The sequence below is a fragment of the Metarhizium album genome (assembly GCF_000804445.1).
Source record: "Metarhizium album ARSEF 1941 chromosome Unknown scaffold_2, whole genome shotgun sequence".
NCBI classification, from domain to species: Eukaryota; Fungi; Ascomycota; class Sordariomycetes; order Hypocreales; family Clavicipitaceae; genus Metarhizium; species Metarhizium album.
The window spans coordinates 2,181,127-2,198,151 of record NW_024467576.1 but is presented as its reverse complement, the minus strand read 5'-3'; the positions used below and the strand labels follow the sequence as shown (position 1 = coordinate 2,198,151).

Genomic DNA, 17,025 nt, shown 5'->3' with positions numbered 1-17,025 from the left:
GCCCCGCTGTTAGTAGGTTCGCTATTGGCTCAGCATCTGGTTACTGTGATTGCAACCTATGAGTCAGTGAAGATGCACACAATCAAGGCGCTGTAATTTTCTGGTGACAGGTGACAGCTAAGAATGCATAGCACCCTCTCAGACAAAGTATTACGACAGCATAGCAAGGCTTTCTCAGATTCACCATGATTATTCGGAACTCTGTGCTCATTGTTATCATCGAAGCTTGGGCTCCTCTTGCCATGATCTGCTCCTCCTTCAAGCGTGCCTCAGCTAAATAGTTATTCCTCGCTCCTTACATGGATATGGACCCCTCCGTTTCCTGCTAGAACGACATTTGTCTCGCTCAATTCACAGTGCAGCGACATCCTGAGGATGCATGAATTATGGGGGGATGTTGATGCTTGCAAAACGAGGTGCGGAGATGACAAGGGCCTGCCGGGTTAGGGACTTCATCGCGGTGTTTTGGCGCCATTGCGCTTCTGAAGATCATCTGGAAAGTTGAATGACGACTGAGTCCGGAAGTTGACCGTCTGGCGTTGTAGACTCATCCTTCATCATGACAAGGCAACGCGAAAGTACCCAGAAATATGGCGAATCAGCGTCTCCCTCTGGATTTTTAGGAAATAATTTTGCGTCTTGGCCGCCTCAAGACCTGGGTCGCTGGTCAAGTGTGATCGGCTGGTCTGGAATTGTCACATATCCTTTGAGTCTGACTCTTGTTCCATTTCCAGCTCGCCGGCCGTTTCACATAGTTCGTAGAATCTTTTCTCCGTCCAATCGAATACGTTGTCGTACTTGAAACCCTTTGATATGAATAGGCGGCGGAACAGTCGACGAAGATATGCATAGTTCGGCTTGTCCTCGAAGCCGAGCGACCGCGTGTAGTTGATATATGTGGCAAATTCCTCTGGGAGCTCACTGCAGAGCGTTTCCACCGGCGTGCTCTTCTTCTTCTCTCTGACAAGCTCCACTTTGTCTTTACTGGTTGCGGCTTTCATGCCCTGCCACGGCAATGATCCATGGGCAAAGTAGATAAGCGTATAGCCCAAGGACTCTAAATCGTCCCTCCAGGATTGTTCTGTTCAAAGGCTTAGCATGGAGCGTGTTTATAGCAAGACCACGATGCCTGCGCAAAAAAAATACATACCGCGTCCCTCGTGGTTGTTGATGCTGGCGTACCGACTAGTGCCGCAGAGAGGGCGGTTCCCGTCAAATTTTTCATGCCACTTTGGTATGTCGCAGTGCTCTTTTGCCAGGCCAAAGTCAATGGTGTACAATATGTTTCCCCGCTTACCAACCCCCAAGAGGAAGTTATCGGGCTTGACATCCCGATGCAGAAGACCCTTGGAATGGATGTACTCAAGTCGAGTGATAGCCTGGTCTGCAATGAGCAGGACGGTCTTGAGCGAAAAGCGCCGGTCACAGTAGTTGAGCAAGTCCTCAAGCGAAGGGCCGAGAAGTTCGTGGACTAGTACGAAGTAATCGCACTCTTGTCCGAACCACAGGAACTTTGGCATTCCGACACCGCCAGACAAGGCCTTGTACGCCTCTGCCTCGGTCTGGAGAGCGTCGGATTCGTCTCGAATGTGCATAAGCTTTAATGCGACCTCCTCATTCGATCGGATATCAGTGCCTGTTTCATTTATTTTTTTTTTATTTTTTTTTTTCAATCAGCATGTGCATCGATTGGGGTATTCGTCGAAAGAGCAGCTCTGGACGTACCCAAGTAAACAAGGCCAAAGCCACCCTGCCCTATTTTGCGGTCCACGCGATATTTGCCATCAATAAGAATGTCCTAGAAGAGGTCCTTAGTGACCTGTTGTTCTTGACAAAGTAATATTCGTACCTTCATCGTGTATGACAGCAAGGGCGGCGTTGATGGGGATTTCGCAACGAGGCTAATCGCATGGATGCAAGCGTCGACATTGTAGGAGAATGACGGTACCATGATTACTCCGTACAGTCTGCGTGCGATCCGTTTTGACTGTGCTGGGGTTGCGCTGGTTGTGTACCTTTTAATTCTAGGTAGCTTATTGGCTCGGGGCAGAGTGGCCCGCGAGTCCATAACGCCAGGCGCGTAACATGGGCTGGGCAGCGACAATCGACTGGTGTACCGTTGTCGTCGTGCATCACGCGCGCCTCGCCCATCATTTCTCCCATATCAACCTATCAACTCAAGTATCAATCCGCCCGACTGCATCCTGCATCATGCAGTGCCGGCTCAGACGCGACCGACAACACAGGCCGAAGTCCGGCTGCTGCCTATCTGCTCGCCAATAACAATTCTATTTTCGCTCTCGCGACAATGGGCCGCTGATGGCGAGGCCGCGGAATCGACAACGGCAGCGTGCGAACGGGGCTTTACGAGACAATGCCTCGCTTAAGAAGGCCCAGCTCTCCTCCTCCAGGGAACGCAATTTCTCGCCGGCTTTCTGGGACCATTTATCCAGAGTCTCTCTCACGCCGCGTGCCCTGAGAGAACTCAACCGCCGTAACGACAGCATCAGCACCTATTCTCTCCCTGCCTGTGCAAACTTAAAGCCGTATCCGACAAAAATAGCTCGGTTCGCAAGACACGGCGGTCCAGATCTTCGTCATCTGAGAGAAGTAAGGGCCAAACGTCTCAGTTCTAGAACCTAGCTCATTGTCATCACCTAGTATCCTTGTCTTGAACTAAAGGAAGCCATGAGTTCAAGCAATTCTACGTCGCAGAGTCGACAGACAAAATCCAAGGCAGCGACAAGTGGTGTCGCCAAAACGAAGAAATCTTCTGCCTACAATGATAATTTCGAACAGCATCTTATCGATTATTTTATTTACCCAGAAGGATATGAACATTCTGAGGACCGCTCCACCCCAGAGCCCGCGAATTCGAGTCAAACCCGTCAGGAGCTATTGAATTCTAGAGCATCTCTATCACCCTCCATTTTCACTGAACCAGTGTTCCGTGACTTCAAGCGGAAAAATAAAGCTAAATCGGAAGGCAGCGTAATGCGGAATGTGATCCCTATGATTGCTGGTAGCACAAGTACTCCAAACGAGGGCAATATTCCATTCACAAACCTCCTATCGCTTACAGATGAGACTACTGTTAAGGCGATCCCAGACTTCTTTGATGGTGCTACGGCAAGCGATGTCCATGGTCAAGTCAGACAATCGCTCAACAAGCTTATTGTTCCCTCGAAGCATGCCAGCGTTCCAGTTGTTCCCAACTTCTTCCTAGAAGCCAAGGGCCCAGATGGAGGTGCCTCTGTAGCGCAGCGGCAGGCTTGCTACGACGGGGCGCATGGAGCCCGTGCTATGCACGCTTTACAAAACTACCAAGCAACAGAGCCAATATATGACGGCAATGCATACACCTATAGTTCGACCTACAACTCTGCGACAGGTACCCTTCAGCTCTTTGCTCACCACGCTACAACGCCTGCTACTACTAGTCAACGGCCTGAGTACCACATAACTGAAATTGATGGATGGCAAATGACGGGCAATGTTGACTCCTTTCGGCGCGGAGCGACTGCATTTCGAAATGCTAGAGACTTGGCAAAACGACACCGGAACTGTCTTATCCAAGCAGCGAATATTAAAGCTACCCAATTGATGGCAATACCTCAAGAAGATAAGTTCGAAGACGCAAGCTGTTAAAAGTCAAGGTCAATTGCACCACGCAAAAGTGGAACGCGCTCCGATAATTGGCCGCGCAAATTGACCTCGTAAAGCATTAATTGACTGTGCAGACGCGCACATTGAATTTTTTCTCCCGACACACCCCCCAGCTTTCGGCGCTCTCGGCTGGCGTAAGCTGGAGCCACTATGCGTGCGCAACGTGGCCCTAATTGCTATAACGAGCGTTAAGTCTTTAACATACAATAAAAAGCTATAGAAATAAGTACTTATAGTGTAGAGAGTCTACATAAGCTAGAAGCTTAGGAGCGCCTAGAATTAGCGTCTAATATAACTACTTAACTAAACACCTAAGTTTATTGCAGACTTATAGTTCCTTATTCCTAATACGTTTTTATTTTCTAGCAAAACTATTAAGTAATATTAAGTAGTTTATAAAGTTATTAGCTAGTTTCTATATATTTTCCAAGTTTAGATATTCTTTCTATTTAATAAGATAACAATAATTCTTTTTATCGCCTTTAGCTCTAAGTATTTATTTAACTTTATATTTATTATTATCTATAGGTTTTATATAGTAGCAACTAATTAAACCCACAAATATTTGCAATTGCTGCAAGTGGAGTTCCCAGCTCATCAGCTGTGTGGGGAAAACATGAGATATGTCAGCAATAGGACTCTAATTCTGTCGGTGCTAGCTGACCGCCATTGCGCGCCCAACTCTGATCTTGCAAGACCGCAAAGTTGACGAGGGGCTCCGGTTTCCCAGGCACAGAGTACAAAAGAGAGGGTCGGTGGCAATGTCTGGGAAATACAGTTAGTAGAGATCAAAGGCAACGCATATAGACGCTTCAATAAATCAGTCTGGTTGAAGGTTGTCCAACGGCAACGGGTCTCTCGCCTGAAAACGCTCCGGGGTCTGATGCTGGATGCGCCATTTGATCGTAGTCACCTGTCTCACGAGTCTTCGCCAGAGGGTATGGATGAGCGGCATAGGAGACGACAGGCTCTTACCTGGAATCCATATATGAAAGACCACGGCTCTGTAACCAATAACTAGCTAAATGTAATGGCTCAATAGCTGCTTGGCCAAGGACTCCCAGCCTTCGGACGATCCTACCCCTTTCACCTACAAGTCTAACGTGCAAGGGATGGCGTAGTGTTTTACAGCATCCAGCAACTATGTCAAGTCTGCTTGTTCAACCAGCAGAGGCAGCCTTATGCGACAAAACTAGGTCGTGCAAACCGGGCTCATAACAGTCACACGGCACGATGATTTGAGACAACTTGGACAAAAAGAGAGACTCTTGATTTTTGAAAGAGAGTGGAATCCTAATAACCAAATACTTGTTGTAATACTGCTGCATGCCTGGCTGCAGTATAATAACTGCTGTTGCCTTAAATGAGTGGCTCGACGTTGACACAATTGTACGACACCCATAATGAACAGTCATCAGTTCTCAAGCCACTACAGAGCATTCCTCAAGTCATTACTTGCTTCCGCTGCGTTTATCCAGCTAGCAAAGTGACAAACGCGACACCACAACTCCCCGGTCGAAATTGACAATATGGCAAGCACTCTTGAAATCACACCCTTTTCCTCCTCCCATACTAGCGGCCAGTCCGTGTGTGCCAAAGTCCATGATATTTTAGCCTCGGCCGCCGTCGTTTACAACCACTCTGAGTAACTTTTTTTTGGTTGACAGAGAAACGAACGCCAGTCGGAGCCCAAAATCATTTCAAAGATAGTAGCATTCTCATTTGCAATTTCGTCGCTTATATCGGTCCAATCTTCTCCGGCGCCAGTCTCTTCTTGGTGTTTAGCTAGCATAGTGATGTCGAAACAATGCCCTGCCCATATTCCTCTCAGGATTTTCTCCGAATCCACGTCACGGGCACGCTGAGACGACCAGCAGATGCGCAACAGGATGACGTGGCCAAAGCCAACAACATCGATGTCGGGGCCATGAACGAATTCCTGTTTGAGAGCAATGGCTTCTGCACGTACAAACTGCTTCGTGGTGAGGTTTCGCAGAATCCACGGTTGGTCTTGCGGGAAGTATTGGCTGTATTCAGGAAACTGATACGGGCGCAAATATTTCAGCGCAGCCTTCTCGTAAGACGGTTCGTTGGGAACCAAGCCCAACAACCCAGCCCAATTGAAATCGAACTCGTGGAGCCGTTCTTGTATCTTGGAAACACCGGGTATCGTGAAGTCATACAGGTTGGATGGTGTCATGGTAATATACTCGTCCTCGTACTCGCTATAGACTTCAATTTTCTCTGTACTGAGGGTTTCTAGTTCTGCGTCCGAAAATAGTCCAGGGGGGTAGTCATTTGGCTCGGTGTATTCTCCCACGTAGACAATCTTTTGACCAGCCCAGGGCGCCAAACGCGAGAAAAAACGAGCAAACAGCTGTTCTCGAGCGATATCGCAGAGGTGTCGATTCACCAATCCGAGGCTGAGGACATCTTCCACTTTTTCTGTATGAGAAAAGATGAGTTGATGAATTTCGGTAGGGAGCCTGGTGAAGGTGGTTGGGTGTGAATTCGGTACGCAGCTCCCAGAAGTCGTCCTAGTCTTCTTCTGAAGTCGTGGAGGGCTGGCCCTTTCGCAGTTGACGTTCCCTTTGCGCTTGACGCCTACCGTCACCGACACCTCACCACACTCATTTTGTGCAGGGGACCGGCTTCTTGGTGGAGCGGTCTGGGGGGCAATCCGGCCTGGATTCATGGCAATCCTAGGCCGGGTGGGAATGGCGAGTAGCCTGACGAGTGTCTGGGCCGTGCCGTCGTCAAGCATCTCCCCAAGCCTGCCGCGAAAATCCATGGTCAGCCTGGCATGAGGAGCAACAAGCCGAAAATCCTGTCCCATGGTCGAAGTTTTGGCTGTGGCGAGTCGGCTGGCGAGCAAACAATGCGTGTTACAGAGATGATAGCAAATTATAAAAACAAGAAGGAACTTTAAAAACGCGCTCTATGCCCATCTATAGGGCGAAAACGTGAGAATCAATGCCAACAGTGCTGTTGGTCTCTTCGCGTAGCTGAGTTCACGTTTTGTGCATTCAAGCGTTTGCTAGGCAGCAGCAAAGTGGCACGTGATGGCCATGGCAATGCGTCTGGTGTCATTTGTCAACTAGTGAATCATCAATCAAAATAGCGTCATCAAAATTAGTTCAATCTAGCTTGCAAGGTTGAAACGAGGAGCCTGCTAGCAAACTTACTAGCCACTGTCGCCCGAATCCCAGGCCAAGCCTATGACAGTACATGAAGTAGCCAGAATAAATCTGTTCGTCTTTTCGTGGTGGTTAGTCGGGGCCTTTAACTTTAGGATTATTAGTCAATTTCAATCCAAATCTAAGCAAGTAACAAGGTCAACCAGGCTATAAAAAGTTGTGTCTCTCTAGCTTCTCTACCTACAAGTTATAAGAACCAAGGATCTACTATTCAACCTAGTTGAAGTGACTGCAATTAGCGGTAGAAATCTAACAAACTGTACAGGCATACACACATATAAGCCTACAGGAATAAGGGTATATAATAGATTTAAGCTATAAGCTCAAGTATACATAAGACACTTACGTCCCACACTCTGCGAATCGGACTAGGACTGTGACGTTCGGAGCGCTATCGACCAAGTACCTAAGTAGGCACTTAACTTATAGCCTATAGGTACTTAAGTACCTACTTAGATAGCTGGAACACAGCGATATGTCTAGTGCGGTGTGCATAAATATTATATACTTGGGTATATTATACCGCAATATCTTCACGCGACAGCACCGAGCCTGAGCCTGAGCCTGAGCCTGCTTTGGCGAAATACTAGGTTCTTGGGTACCTTTTGGCGCGCATTAGAATTGGTGCCCAGCTGCTGTTACAGAGATCAGTCATAGCTACGACAATTGTGGCTAAACAATCACTCAGTTATGCACGCCAATTTGCCGCCCACCGACTCGTGCCCCACCGGCGGCCACCGCTTACTGGCGCGTAATGATTGGGTGGGAGCGCATCGGGACCGCGACCTGCGTCAAACGTGACCGAAAACGCAGCCCGAATACCGTATCTCCTCGCCAGTAACGTTTCCATTCTCCATACGATGCAGCAGTGGGCCGCTCATGTCGAGGCCACCGAAGCAGAATAGACCGCGCGCAGAGGAGGCCTCACCAGACCATGCCCAGGTTAAAAGGGCCAAGCTTGCCAGCGAAAGCGATTTCTCGCCAGTCCTTTGGGATACTCTGTCCAGGGTCTGGCTTACGTCGCGTGCCCTGAGAGAACTCGACCGCCGTACCGAAGCGCATTCTGTTCCGAAGTTTGCATCACCCGAGGTGCACACTACAAAACTTGCTCGATTTGCAAGACTCGGAGGCCCAGATCTCCATCATCTGAGAGGTGTATGACTTGCAATCTTTGCCCAATTTTCTAGTAGCTAACTAAAATGCCAAGTTTACCCAACAAAAATGTGCTCCAGTCGTCATGAGCTCTCGCCGGTCTTCTTCTACATTTCGAAGTCTGCGTCAGCAGTCCACAAATGCCACTAGCTTTGGCTCGGGAAGTATTAGGTCTTCAGCCTACGGCAAAGACTTTCAACAGCATCTTGCCGATTGCAATATATACATGAATAGCCGGGGTCCAAAAGCGCTCAACTCTGCAAAGATCCAATCAGAGCTGGGCAGTGAGAGGGCATCATTATGTCCATCCCAATTCTCTGAGAGTGACTTTGAAGAATTCTGCCAGAAAAATGAAGACTGTACTTTTGAAGGCGATGTCATGGCTTCCGTCATTCCTATACTCTGTGGCCACTCAAATATTCACAGCAAGCAAAACGTCCTATTCACTGAACTCGACCCTTTACTACATGTGGATGCTGTAAGGCCAAAGCCAGACTTTTTTGATGGGGCTCACCTAAGAGATCTTGCTTGGGATGTCAGAAATGATAAGCACATACGATCAAGAGCTATCCCTACTAAACGTCCTAATGTTCCAGTGGTGCCAAACTTTTACTTGGAGGTTAAAGGGCCAGACGGAAACGCTTCTGTTGTCCATCGGCAAGCTTGCTATCACGGGGCGCTTGGGGCGCGTGCTATTCACGCTATACAAAACTACAAAGAGACTAAACTAGTATATGACGGCAATGCCTATTCCTACTCTGCCACCTATCACGCTGGTGCAGGTACTCTTCAGCTCTATTCGCACTATATCACAGCCCCTGCTACTGCTAATCAGGGACCTAAATACCACATGACACAGGTTGATGGATGGCAAATGACGGGCAATATTAAGTCCTTTCGGCGTGGAGCGATGGCACTACGGAATGCTAGAGACTTAGCGGAGCGGCATCGGAACAGCTTTATTCAAGCCGCGAATGCCAGGGCTGTCCAGCCGATAGCCGTCAAGGAGGTAGATAATGCTGACACGCAAGAAGGTACTTCTTGCCCTTTTGGCCAGCAAGCATCCGGAGACGATGAAAGGTCTACCAAGTCGCAAGATTCGAACGAGCCGAGTCAACGACAGTGCGCTGAAGAGAGTGGGGTTGCCTTGCAATGTGAAATTGGAGCGATAGCTCCCCTGCCCAACATGCTAACCTGGAAGAAGGCTTGCCATACCCAAGCCAGGAATCCGCTTTCTCAAGTCTCGGCAGAGGGCCAACGCCAAACAAGCGTCCGAGGCCCTCCTCTAGTCCACCGTCTTACTCGAAGCGAACCCTCTCATCTACCGGGCGAACAGGCGTGGATATGTCGCCGTGAACCACGTGCTTATCAGGTCAAGCCGCACCTCTAGCGCCCTCTAGCAAGGGCAATTCTCATTGAGCGAAGGCCTTCAGACGAGGAGGCAAATCCTTCTTCAAAGACCCTTGAAAGGGCAGAGATTCAGACCGGGTTGGAGTCAGCGTTGGGACAAGCAGCAGACGAGGCGCAATGCTATGAATAACAAGCAGAGGCGTGGCTCGGAGCCAGCGTTCTGGACGACAAGCGTTGCCTGTGGTGGCAAGGGAGTCTCATTGAGTGAGAACAAGTGTAAGCGTTGTCTTGGGTTGGTTGAGGTGACTTGAGAGCGGTCTTGAATTTAATCTGACATGTTGACAGTGGCATATTTATACGTGCCGTTCAATCACTCTACGTCGGCCGCCTTTAATCCCGCTTTGCCTAATAGATCGCAGTCAATTAAACGGATGCCTGCTCAAGTTAAATAAAGTGCTCGGAACACTTCTTCGATACTTCTTGATTCTCTCCATATAGCTGCGTAGGCAGATACCTAGGTACTGAACTTTCCATGTCCCAATGCCCGTCCACGTTAGCATGTGCATCCTGTCAGCTGCTCCTTTATTTTCTCGCACGCGGGGTAACACACCCTGCAACTGAAGATGTCATCTTGCCAACGCCTCATCCTTCTCAATCTGCTTTCTCCATGCATCGTGTATTGTCTCATCTGGGCTGATCAAGCTTCTTGGACGAAGTCTTTTTGTCAAAGTGCCCGGTCAGCGAGTCGTCGACACCAGACGCGACCGCGCCAACGGAAGCGGGGCCATTCGTTACTAATAATAAAAGCGACCAGGGCCCCTTTACGGGGCATTCGCACCGTATTGGCACCGTATTGGCGCAGCTGCACCCGTCCGTCCCCTTCCAAGCGCACCCTTCCTTCGTCACCTTGCCATCGTCATCTCGAGCCATCGCCACGGTTCGATTTCGATTAGCAGAATTGCCAGCCTACAAAGTGCAGGTGCGTCGAGCGATTGAGCCGCCACCATGAAGTTCAGAACTGGCCATTCACCTCTCTTGCTCCTCCTGCTACCCTCGCTGGCTGTCGGCGTGTCGCCCCGTGCCGTCGCCGCGCCCAAGGATGACGAGTCCAGATCCGTCTCTTCCTCTCGCGACGCCGACGATGCTACTCACGTCGAAGCAGCTGGTGCAGGCCGACAGCTCGTACCTAACAAAGACGCCCCCGTGGATGGCAAGGATGGAAAGCCTCATCTCGGCCCCTTTGTCGACACCGACGGTGTGGCCGTCGATGCAAATGGCCAGACGCTACCGCCATTAAAGGGCCGACCCGACGATCCGACCCTGGTGGACGGACAGAAAATTCCCAAGACGAACGATGGGGTCATGTTCGATAAGAACCGCGACAGACCTGAGAAGGGAATCTCAACGGGTACCGAAGGAGGCGTCACCGAGAAGTCCAAGGCGCGCAAGGAACAGGAAGGAAAGACGGGCGAAAAGGTCCTCACACAACCAGAGTCTCCGAAAGAGAAGCCACCGCTGCCACACAGCGAAGAGCGAAAGATGCGTGGCGGCAAGGATGAAGAGACCGACAAGACGAAACTGCACGCTCAGAAGCAGGAGGGCAACACGGACTACACAGGTCTCGATGTGGGTTGCACCGCCGGGGCGCCTAGCCACCGTTTGCCGCCGCGAGACATGTAGCTGACCTATTTTCCAATCCATTAGAAACCCGACGGCCTGCCCGATACGCCCGACAAGTCCAAATCATCGGCATCAGCAACAAAAGACTCGCTCGAGCCGCCGCCATCAAAACAAAACGGCAAATCCCAGTCTAGACCCCATGCCGTCCCGGAAGATAAGGATGAGGGCATTATCCAACCATTCCATTCATGGCTGCTATCCTTTACCATGATACTTGTTTCCGAAGTTGGTGACAAGACTTTTCTGGTGGCTGCACTGATGGCCATGAAGCATGATAGAATGGTGGTGTTTTCTGCTGCGTTCGGCGCCTTGCTTGTCATGACCGTCCTGTCCGCAGTTCTGGGACACGCCGTACCAACCCTGGTTCCAAAACGCCTCACCAGTTTCCTGGCAGCGGCCCTGTTCTTTTCTTTTGGCGCCAAACTTCTCAACGAGGGCATGAGGATGGACCCCAGCGAAGGCGTTTCGGCCGAGATGCGCGAGGTAGAACAGGAGCTCGCAGAAAAGGAAAAGGAGATGAGCAACGGGCATGGCAATATTTCCGCGTACAACCTGGAAATGGGCCTTGGTGGCAGGAATTCTCGGTCCAAGAGTCGATTCCCTTCACCGCCTCGATCACCGTCACAATCCCCGTCACGCAGCCCTCCCCGACGCTCCGGATCCATGGGCGGCTTTGTTCAGGGAGTTGGTAACCTCTGCTCGCTGCTCCTGAGCCCGGCCTGGGTCCAGACATTTGCCATGACCTTTTTGGGAGAATGGGGTGATCGCAGTCAGATTGCAACAATAGCCATGGCTGCCGGCCAAGACTACTGGTGGGTGACCCTCGGCGCGACGTGCGGACATGCCATTTGCACCGGTGTGGCTGTCCTTGGAGGACGAGCCATTGCCGGACGGGTCAGCCTGAAGATTGGTGCGTTCCCCCATGCGTCCAACGCGTATGGTTTGACCCCGTGATGTTCCTGACATGCGTGTACAGTTACCGTCGGCGGGGCCGTTGCCTTCCTCGTCTTTGGCTTCATTTATTTCCTCGAGGCTCTACACGCCTAGACGTGGCCGTTTTTGGCCAAGCCATTGGCGCCACGGTTTTGTAAACGACGCCATATTCCAATGCCGGATGTCGGTCCGCGACCCTACGATCAATCCGTCATGTAATACCTTGTAATCAAACGCAGCACATTCACTCGCACGCGACAACGTTCAATGTTTCATTGTCATCACTCCACTTGCCACCCCCAAAGCGTCTTCCTTTCGACATCCTGTCTTCACAGGGGGGGGTGGTGCCAGGCATTCGATGTTCTGGGCATAACCAACAAATCCCTCACTTCATTGACCGTATGTATAACACTTGGTGACACATTGCACATTGCACGCGTTTCCAGTCCGTTTCTTTTCTTTTCTCTTTTTTTGTTCCTGCTTCTGCCGCCTCGTGGGGCAGGCCAGGTGGTATAGCAATAAGATGAAGGCTATTGGGGGCGGGCGGAGGAATAGTACGAGGCACGGAAGGCAAAAAGTTAATCTGGGGTGTTACATCTTGAAGAGCACGTATCGGACATTGTCATCTGCATGGTAGAAATGGAGTTTTAATGGGGTAATAGATGGTAACGAGGCTCACTCGTGGATCTCTCCTCTTGTTCTTTCCACCTCAGCTCTGGGTGCTCTGTCAGATCTGACAGGGTTTCTAATACAACAAGCCATGCAACAAGTTTGTCCTGGTTGGTCCCTTTCGCCATGGATGTCGGCGCTTTTCTTTTCTTTTCTGTTTTTCTTTTCTGTCTTGGGGGGTGGGTGTTGTTGTTGTTGTTTTCAACACCATCCGTCTTGTCTCTAGCCCGAATGCTCGCCCAGTCAGCATGAACACGAGCATGAACATGAAGCTCCCGGCAGGCAACGCAAGTTGATGAAGTGCCTGGCACATGCGGCATGCGGAGATGGATGTTGGTTGCAGTCCGTCTCGGCGGAGCGTCTTCACATGTCGTTGCGGTTCTTGCGTGCAGGTGGATGCCTGGCCAAAGCTTCCAAGGCTGCGGGCAATGCTCGGTGCAATTCCCACGATATTATGCCGCAAATGGCCTGATGTCCTGCCTGGATCGAATCGATCAAAAAAATGTCCCCGGTGGGAACAGGACGTGATTTGCTCGGACGAGGGCGGGGATCGTCTGGCCCCGTTGGCTTGTTCACTCGGCCGAGATGGATCTTCTGACTCTCTCTCTCTCTCTCTTTCTCTCTCTTTTCTCCCCGCTTCCCCTTCATCCTTCCCCTCCCATCACGGACGGATGGACGGACGGACGGACGGACGGCTGTGATGGCCCACGACGGCCTGCCTTCTGTTTCTCCACAGATGAACCAAACTCTGCCGCCACAGGGCTGAAGCGAATCGAGCGACTCGGTCGTTTCCTGCGAAGAACCCCAACCGGCCCGTGGAGACGCATGGCGTGGGACGTCTTCATCGGCCCGTCAGCCATGCCTGTTGCTGCTGCTGCTGCTGCTGCTACTGCTGCTGTTGTCGTTGTTGTTAACCCCGAGAGCCGGACTCCGGAGATGCTGTTGTCGGTGTTGCCGAGTTTTCAAACAACCGGCATGCGTAGTCCACCCTTGTGCGGGCCACCGAGTGACGTCGTTTCGAGGACTGAGCCCAAGGACAACAGAGTCGATTCTACAGAGTATAGACGATGGCGTGGCCTCTAGAGGGGGATTTACACAAAGTCGCTCTTGTTGATATTCGCTCGTTATGGGCCGCAAGATACAACAAGCAAGGCAACGTCGTGTTGGATGCACACGGTTGAGTAGTTCTCCCATGTTCCCTCCAGATGGTTAGTCGGCCCCTGCTGACCAGACGTCTTTTAGTAATGGATTGGTCATCACGGCAGACGGCAGAGGATTTCCAGCAACATGGTTACTGCGGGCTGTCAAGCAAGCCGTTGGTTCTGACAGAAGGCTGGCGCCGGGGTGTCGAGCAAAACACCGGCATGTAATGAGATTGGCTGTGGACTACGGAGGGCACAACAGCACCTAACCGTGGTGTTTTCAATGCCGGGCTCAGGCACACCGTCACCGTCGACGTCTTCGTCATGCCCAGCGTCGCATTCGCTTCTTTTTTCCCGCTTGGACAGGCTAGCAACAACGCTACCGGCGCGGATCAACTAGCAGAACCAACTTGCAACATAGCTTGCTTGGTTGGTATTGGTATGCCTTGTTGTGGGAACAAGACGACTGACAGAGCACGTTGCTTGATCGGATAGTTCCGCTGCCAGAAATGCCCGTATCCACCTTGCTCGGGCCTAAGCATTGTGTTGTGTCGCATGGCAGCTCGCTCGGGGATACGGGGGTGCGCAAAGGACACAAACCATGCGTGATGGGATGGAGGCCAACGTCGGGGTCATCTGCCGGGGCCTGGAGAATGGAGACACGAGAAGCCCCTTCTTGGGGGCCGTTCAAGTCCAAAGTCCCTGGACAACGTGGGATTCTGGACGGAGAAAGCATGGACATGTCTTGTTCCAATCTCGAGCGCCGCCGCCGCCGCTGCTTATGCTGCTGCTGCCCGTCAAAGCTTGTTTTCATCGCCAACGCGAACACGCTCCCCGACTGGCTTTTTTTTTATTTTTATTTTATTTTTTTCAGCCTTCGAGCTCGAATCCATATCCTCCGCCAAGAATATAGCCTCCAAGCACAAACCGCTTAGCGATCCAACATGTGCAGTACCAATACCGTAATCATGAGAAGTGACCTATGGAGAAGGGGAGACAGGAAGTCGCTCGCCTACGCACCGTCATGACTGGACACTTTGTCGACGACGCCGGGTTCCATGCTGTCCCGAGGGCAAAGTTTGACACACACCCCCCTTCCACCGCAAGGGAAAAAAAGAAATACGTACGGAGATTTCCACTGAGACAAGCAGCTCACGACATCCTTGCCTGTTCTGAAAGTCCTAGGGGTGGTGACGGTCCTCCACACCCCCCCTTTTTCGCCGCGTTTTGAGGGATGGCATGAGGAGCTGTCAGCAGCCAGCAACTAGCCCGTTCCAAGACAGACTTGCAGTCCGGCCGATAGTTTGATACCCTAACACGACGGTTTGGTTCTGCCTTTTTTGTTGCCTGCCAACAACGTTCGTCGTGGAATCCGTCCCGAGTGACCAAGGGCTCAAGGGGGGAAAGGGGCGTGGGCAAATCATTCGGAACCCCTTCGTCCTTTTGATTCCAGAGCCGAGGCTGAGGGAAAAAGGACGCCATTGGCTGGCTCTACGATGCGTGGCTCTTTTGCTCCCGAATTTCTTTTCTTACCTTTCGGTGCTGATGCCTTCCTGCTGCTCGCACGAGCACTAAACATGGCAACGAGGCGCAGAGGGACGCTGGTACAGGCCCGACGGGTGTGGGTGTTGAAGTAGACGACGACGCTCGCTAGTTGGTGATGGGCATGGGCTTGATATCGGCCACGAGGATAGCTGTGCGTGACGACGGGCGACTGGGCTTGGGTATAAAGAGAGCTTGGATTCGTTTTCATTTTTCTGATTATACAAGTCAACTCCGACAATCATCGCTTCCGACTCATTCAAACCTTGTTTTCTCCGCCTCTCGAGTAGTATTTTCCCGCCATTGAATCTACCGTTTTCAAAAGCCGTAGCGTGGACATACTACATCATCGACTCTTGAAAGATTTTTTTTTTAAAAAAAAAAAAACAAAGACAAAGACTTTCAACGCTACACCAAAAACTAAACATCACCATAACCTCCCACAAAGAACCATGGACCGCGTCCGCACCGGTGTATTCTACTACTGCCCCGTGTGCGACCAGCCCAGCGGCTCAAGCATTCCCCAATCCGAATGCCTCACCTGCGCAGCGTACGTCTTGGCCAACGTCCCCTTACTCCCTGTGTTCTCCAAAAGAATTCCCAATTCCCTCCCCCCCCGGGCTGAAAGACGGCAAACAGAGTCAATCTACAAACAGAGTCAATCTACAAGAGAGTGATGCAGAGGGGCAAAGTCACTGACGGGCACCGCCCTTCCATGTAGACAGGAACAGGTCCGGCGATTTCACCAACTCGCCGCCACGCATCCTGCGCTCGCCGGGCTCGACAGCGACGACATTGTCTTTGTTGTCGTCCGACGACGAAGACGAGCTGACTAGCCTGCTTCTGCTCAGGCACACGGACGAGCACAACTACGGCGCCTTGGACCTCGTGTCCTCGTCGCGCCGGTGGCGCTGGGAAGCCCCCAGCGAGGCGGATTCGACCGAGCACCGTCTGGCTGCCACATCCACCTCTGCCTCCGTCCACACGGACGCCGACACCGACGGGGGGTCCCTTGTGGCTTCCCGGCATTGTGGACGGTGTCACGCTGTGGTGTGGCTTCTCGTCGCGCTGGGGTTTTGGGCCGTGATAGGCGCGGGTATTCTACTCATCGTGCTTCCATAGAGGACAGCGCGGCCCTCGGATATGAGGCTGCCGCACGTCTGTGGCACCATCATTCTTGGTTCTCTTCCCTTTGTCTCGCTTGTCTGTCTTGTGCCCGTGGCACAGAATGCATGAGGCTGCGATATTCCAGGGTCCCCTCCCCCCAGGCTCTTCTCCAGACTAGACTACGGAGTACGGAGTAGTTGGAACAAAAACATCCGCCAAGAAGGGAAACAAGATCCTAAAAATACACAGAGTGCTCCGTCCCGTAACTGTTGCCGCACATGTCCCCGTACGCCTGGATCAGCGACGGACGAGACCAAAAGAAACATCACGCCACTGATGCTTGCTGCTCGTCCCTCGTCCCCTCGTGGCTGGTCCCTCCGTGCCGTCTGTCTCGTCCCTCGTCCCCCATACATGCCACTCACTCACTCTCTCACTCTCTCACTCACTCGCTCGGCGTCAAGGCCGAGCAGGGCGCCCGGCCGTGTAACATGCCGCAACGACAAAGCGTCTCGCGTGCCAACAAACCAGCAAGGGCGGCGGAAGAATCACGCCACTTTGTCGTCTTGCTCTCAACTACCGCGCCTCCT

The 17,025-nt window shown here is 51.6% G+C and overlaps 6 protein-coding genes across 6 annotated transcripts; 4 read left to right on the top strand and 2 right to left on the bottom strand.

The window, feature by feature from the left end:
• Positions 1 to 695: 695 nt before the first annotated feature.
• Positions 696 to 1,951, bottom strand: MAM_01761 (casein kinase I isoform delta; the record flags this gene model as incomplete). Its single annotated transcript, XM_040820560.1, has 4 exons — positions 696 to 1,081; positions 1,151 to 1,636; positions 1,726 to 1,798; positions 1,850 to 1,951. The coding sequence occupies 4 exons, from the start codon at positions 1,949 to 1,951 to the stop codon at positions 696 to 698; spliced, it is 1,047 nt and encodes a 348-aa protein (XP_040682048.1).
• A 737-nt stretch (positions 1,952 to 2,688) lies between these two features.
• MAM_01760 (uncharacterized protein) lies at positions 2,689 to 3,648 on the top strand (the record flags this gene model as incomplete). The annotated part of the gene is made up of 1 exon (XM_040820559.1): positions 2,689 to 3,648. The coding sequence occupies one exon, from the start codon at positions 2,689 to 2,691 to the stop codon at positions 3,646 to 3,648; it is 960 nt and encodes a 319-aa protein (XP_040682047.1).
• A 1,648-nt stretch (positions 3,649 to 5,296) lies between these two features.
• MAM_01759 (F-box domain containing protein) lies at positions 5,297 to 6,502 on the bottom strand (the record flags this gene model as incomplete). The annotated part of the gene is made up of 1 exon (XM_040820558.1): positions 5,297 to 6,502. The coding sequence occupies one exon, from the start codon at positions 6,500 to 6,502 to the stop codon at positions 5,297 to 5,299; it is 1,206 nt and encodes a 401-aa protein (XP_040682046.1).
• A 3,868-nt stretch (positions 6,503 to 10,370) lies between these two features.
• On the top strand, positions 10,371 to 12,092 carry MAM_01758 (putative protein family UPF0016; the record flags this gene model as incomplete). The annotated part of the gene is made up of 3 exons (XM_040820557.1): positions 10,371 to 10,991; positions 11,070 to 11,955; positions 12,022 to 12,092. 3 exons carry the CDS (start codon positions 10,371 to 10,373, stop codon positions 12,090 to 12,092), a joined length of 1,578 nt encoding a protein of 525 aa, XP_040682045.1.
• Positions 12,093 to 13,232: 1,140 nt separating this feature from the next.
• Positions 13,233 to 13,730, top strand: MAM_01757 (uncharacterized protein; the record flags this gene model as incomplete). Its single annotated transcript, XM_040820556.1, has 1 exon — positions 13,233 to 13,730. One exon carries the CDS (start codon positions 13,233 to 13,235, stop codon positions 13,728 to 13,730), a length of 498 nt encoding a protein of 165 aa, XP_040682044.1.
• Positions 13,731 to 15,783: 2,053 nt separating this feature from the next.
• Positions 15,784 to 16,453, top strand: MAM_01756 (uncharacterized protein; the record flags this gene model as incomplete). Its single annotated transcript, XM_040820555.1, has 2 exons — positions 15,784 to 15,881; positions 16,057 to 16,453. The coding sequence occupies 2 exons, from the start codon at positions 15,784 to 15,786 to the stop codon at positions 16,451 to 16,453; spliced, it is 495 nt and encodes a 164-aa protein (XP_040682043.1).
• Positions 16,454 to 17,025: the final 572 nt, after the last annotated feature.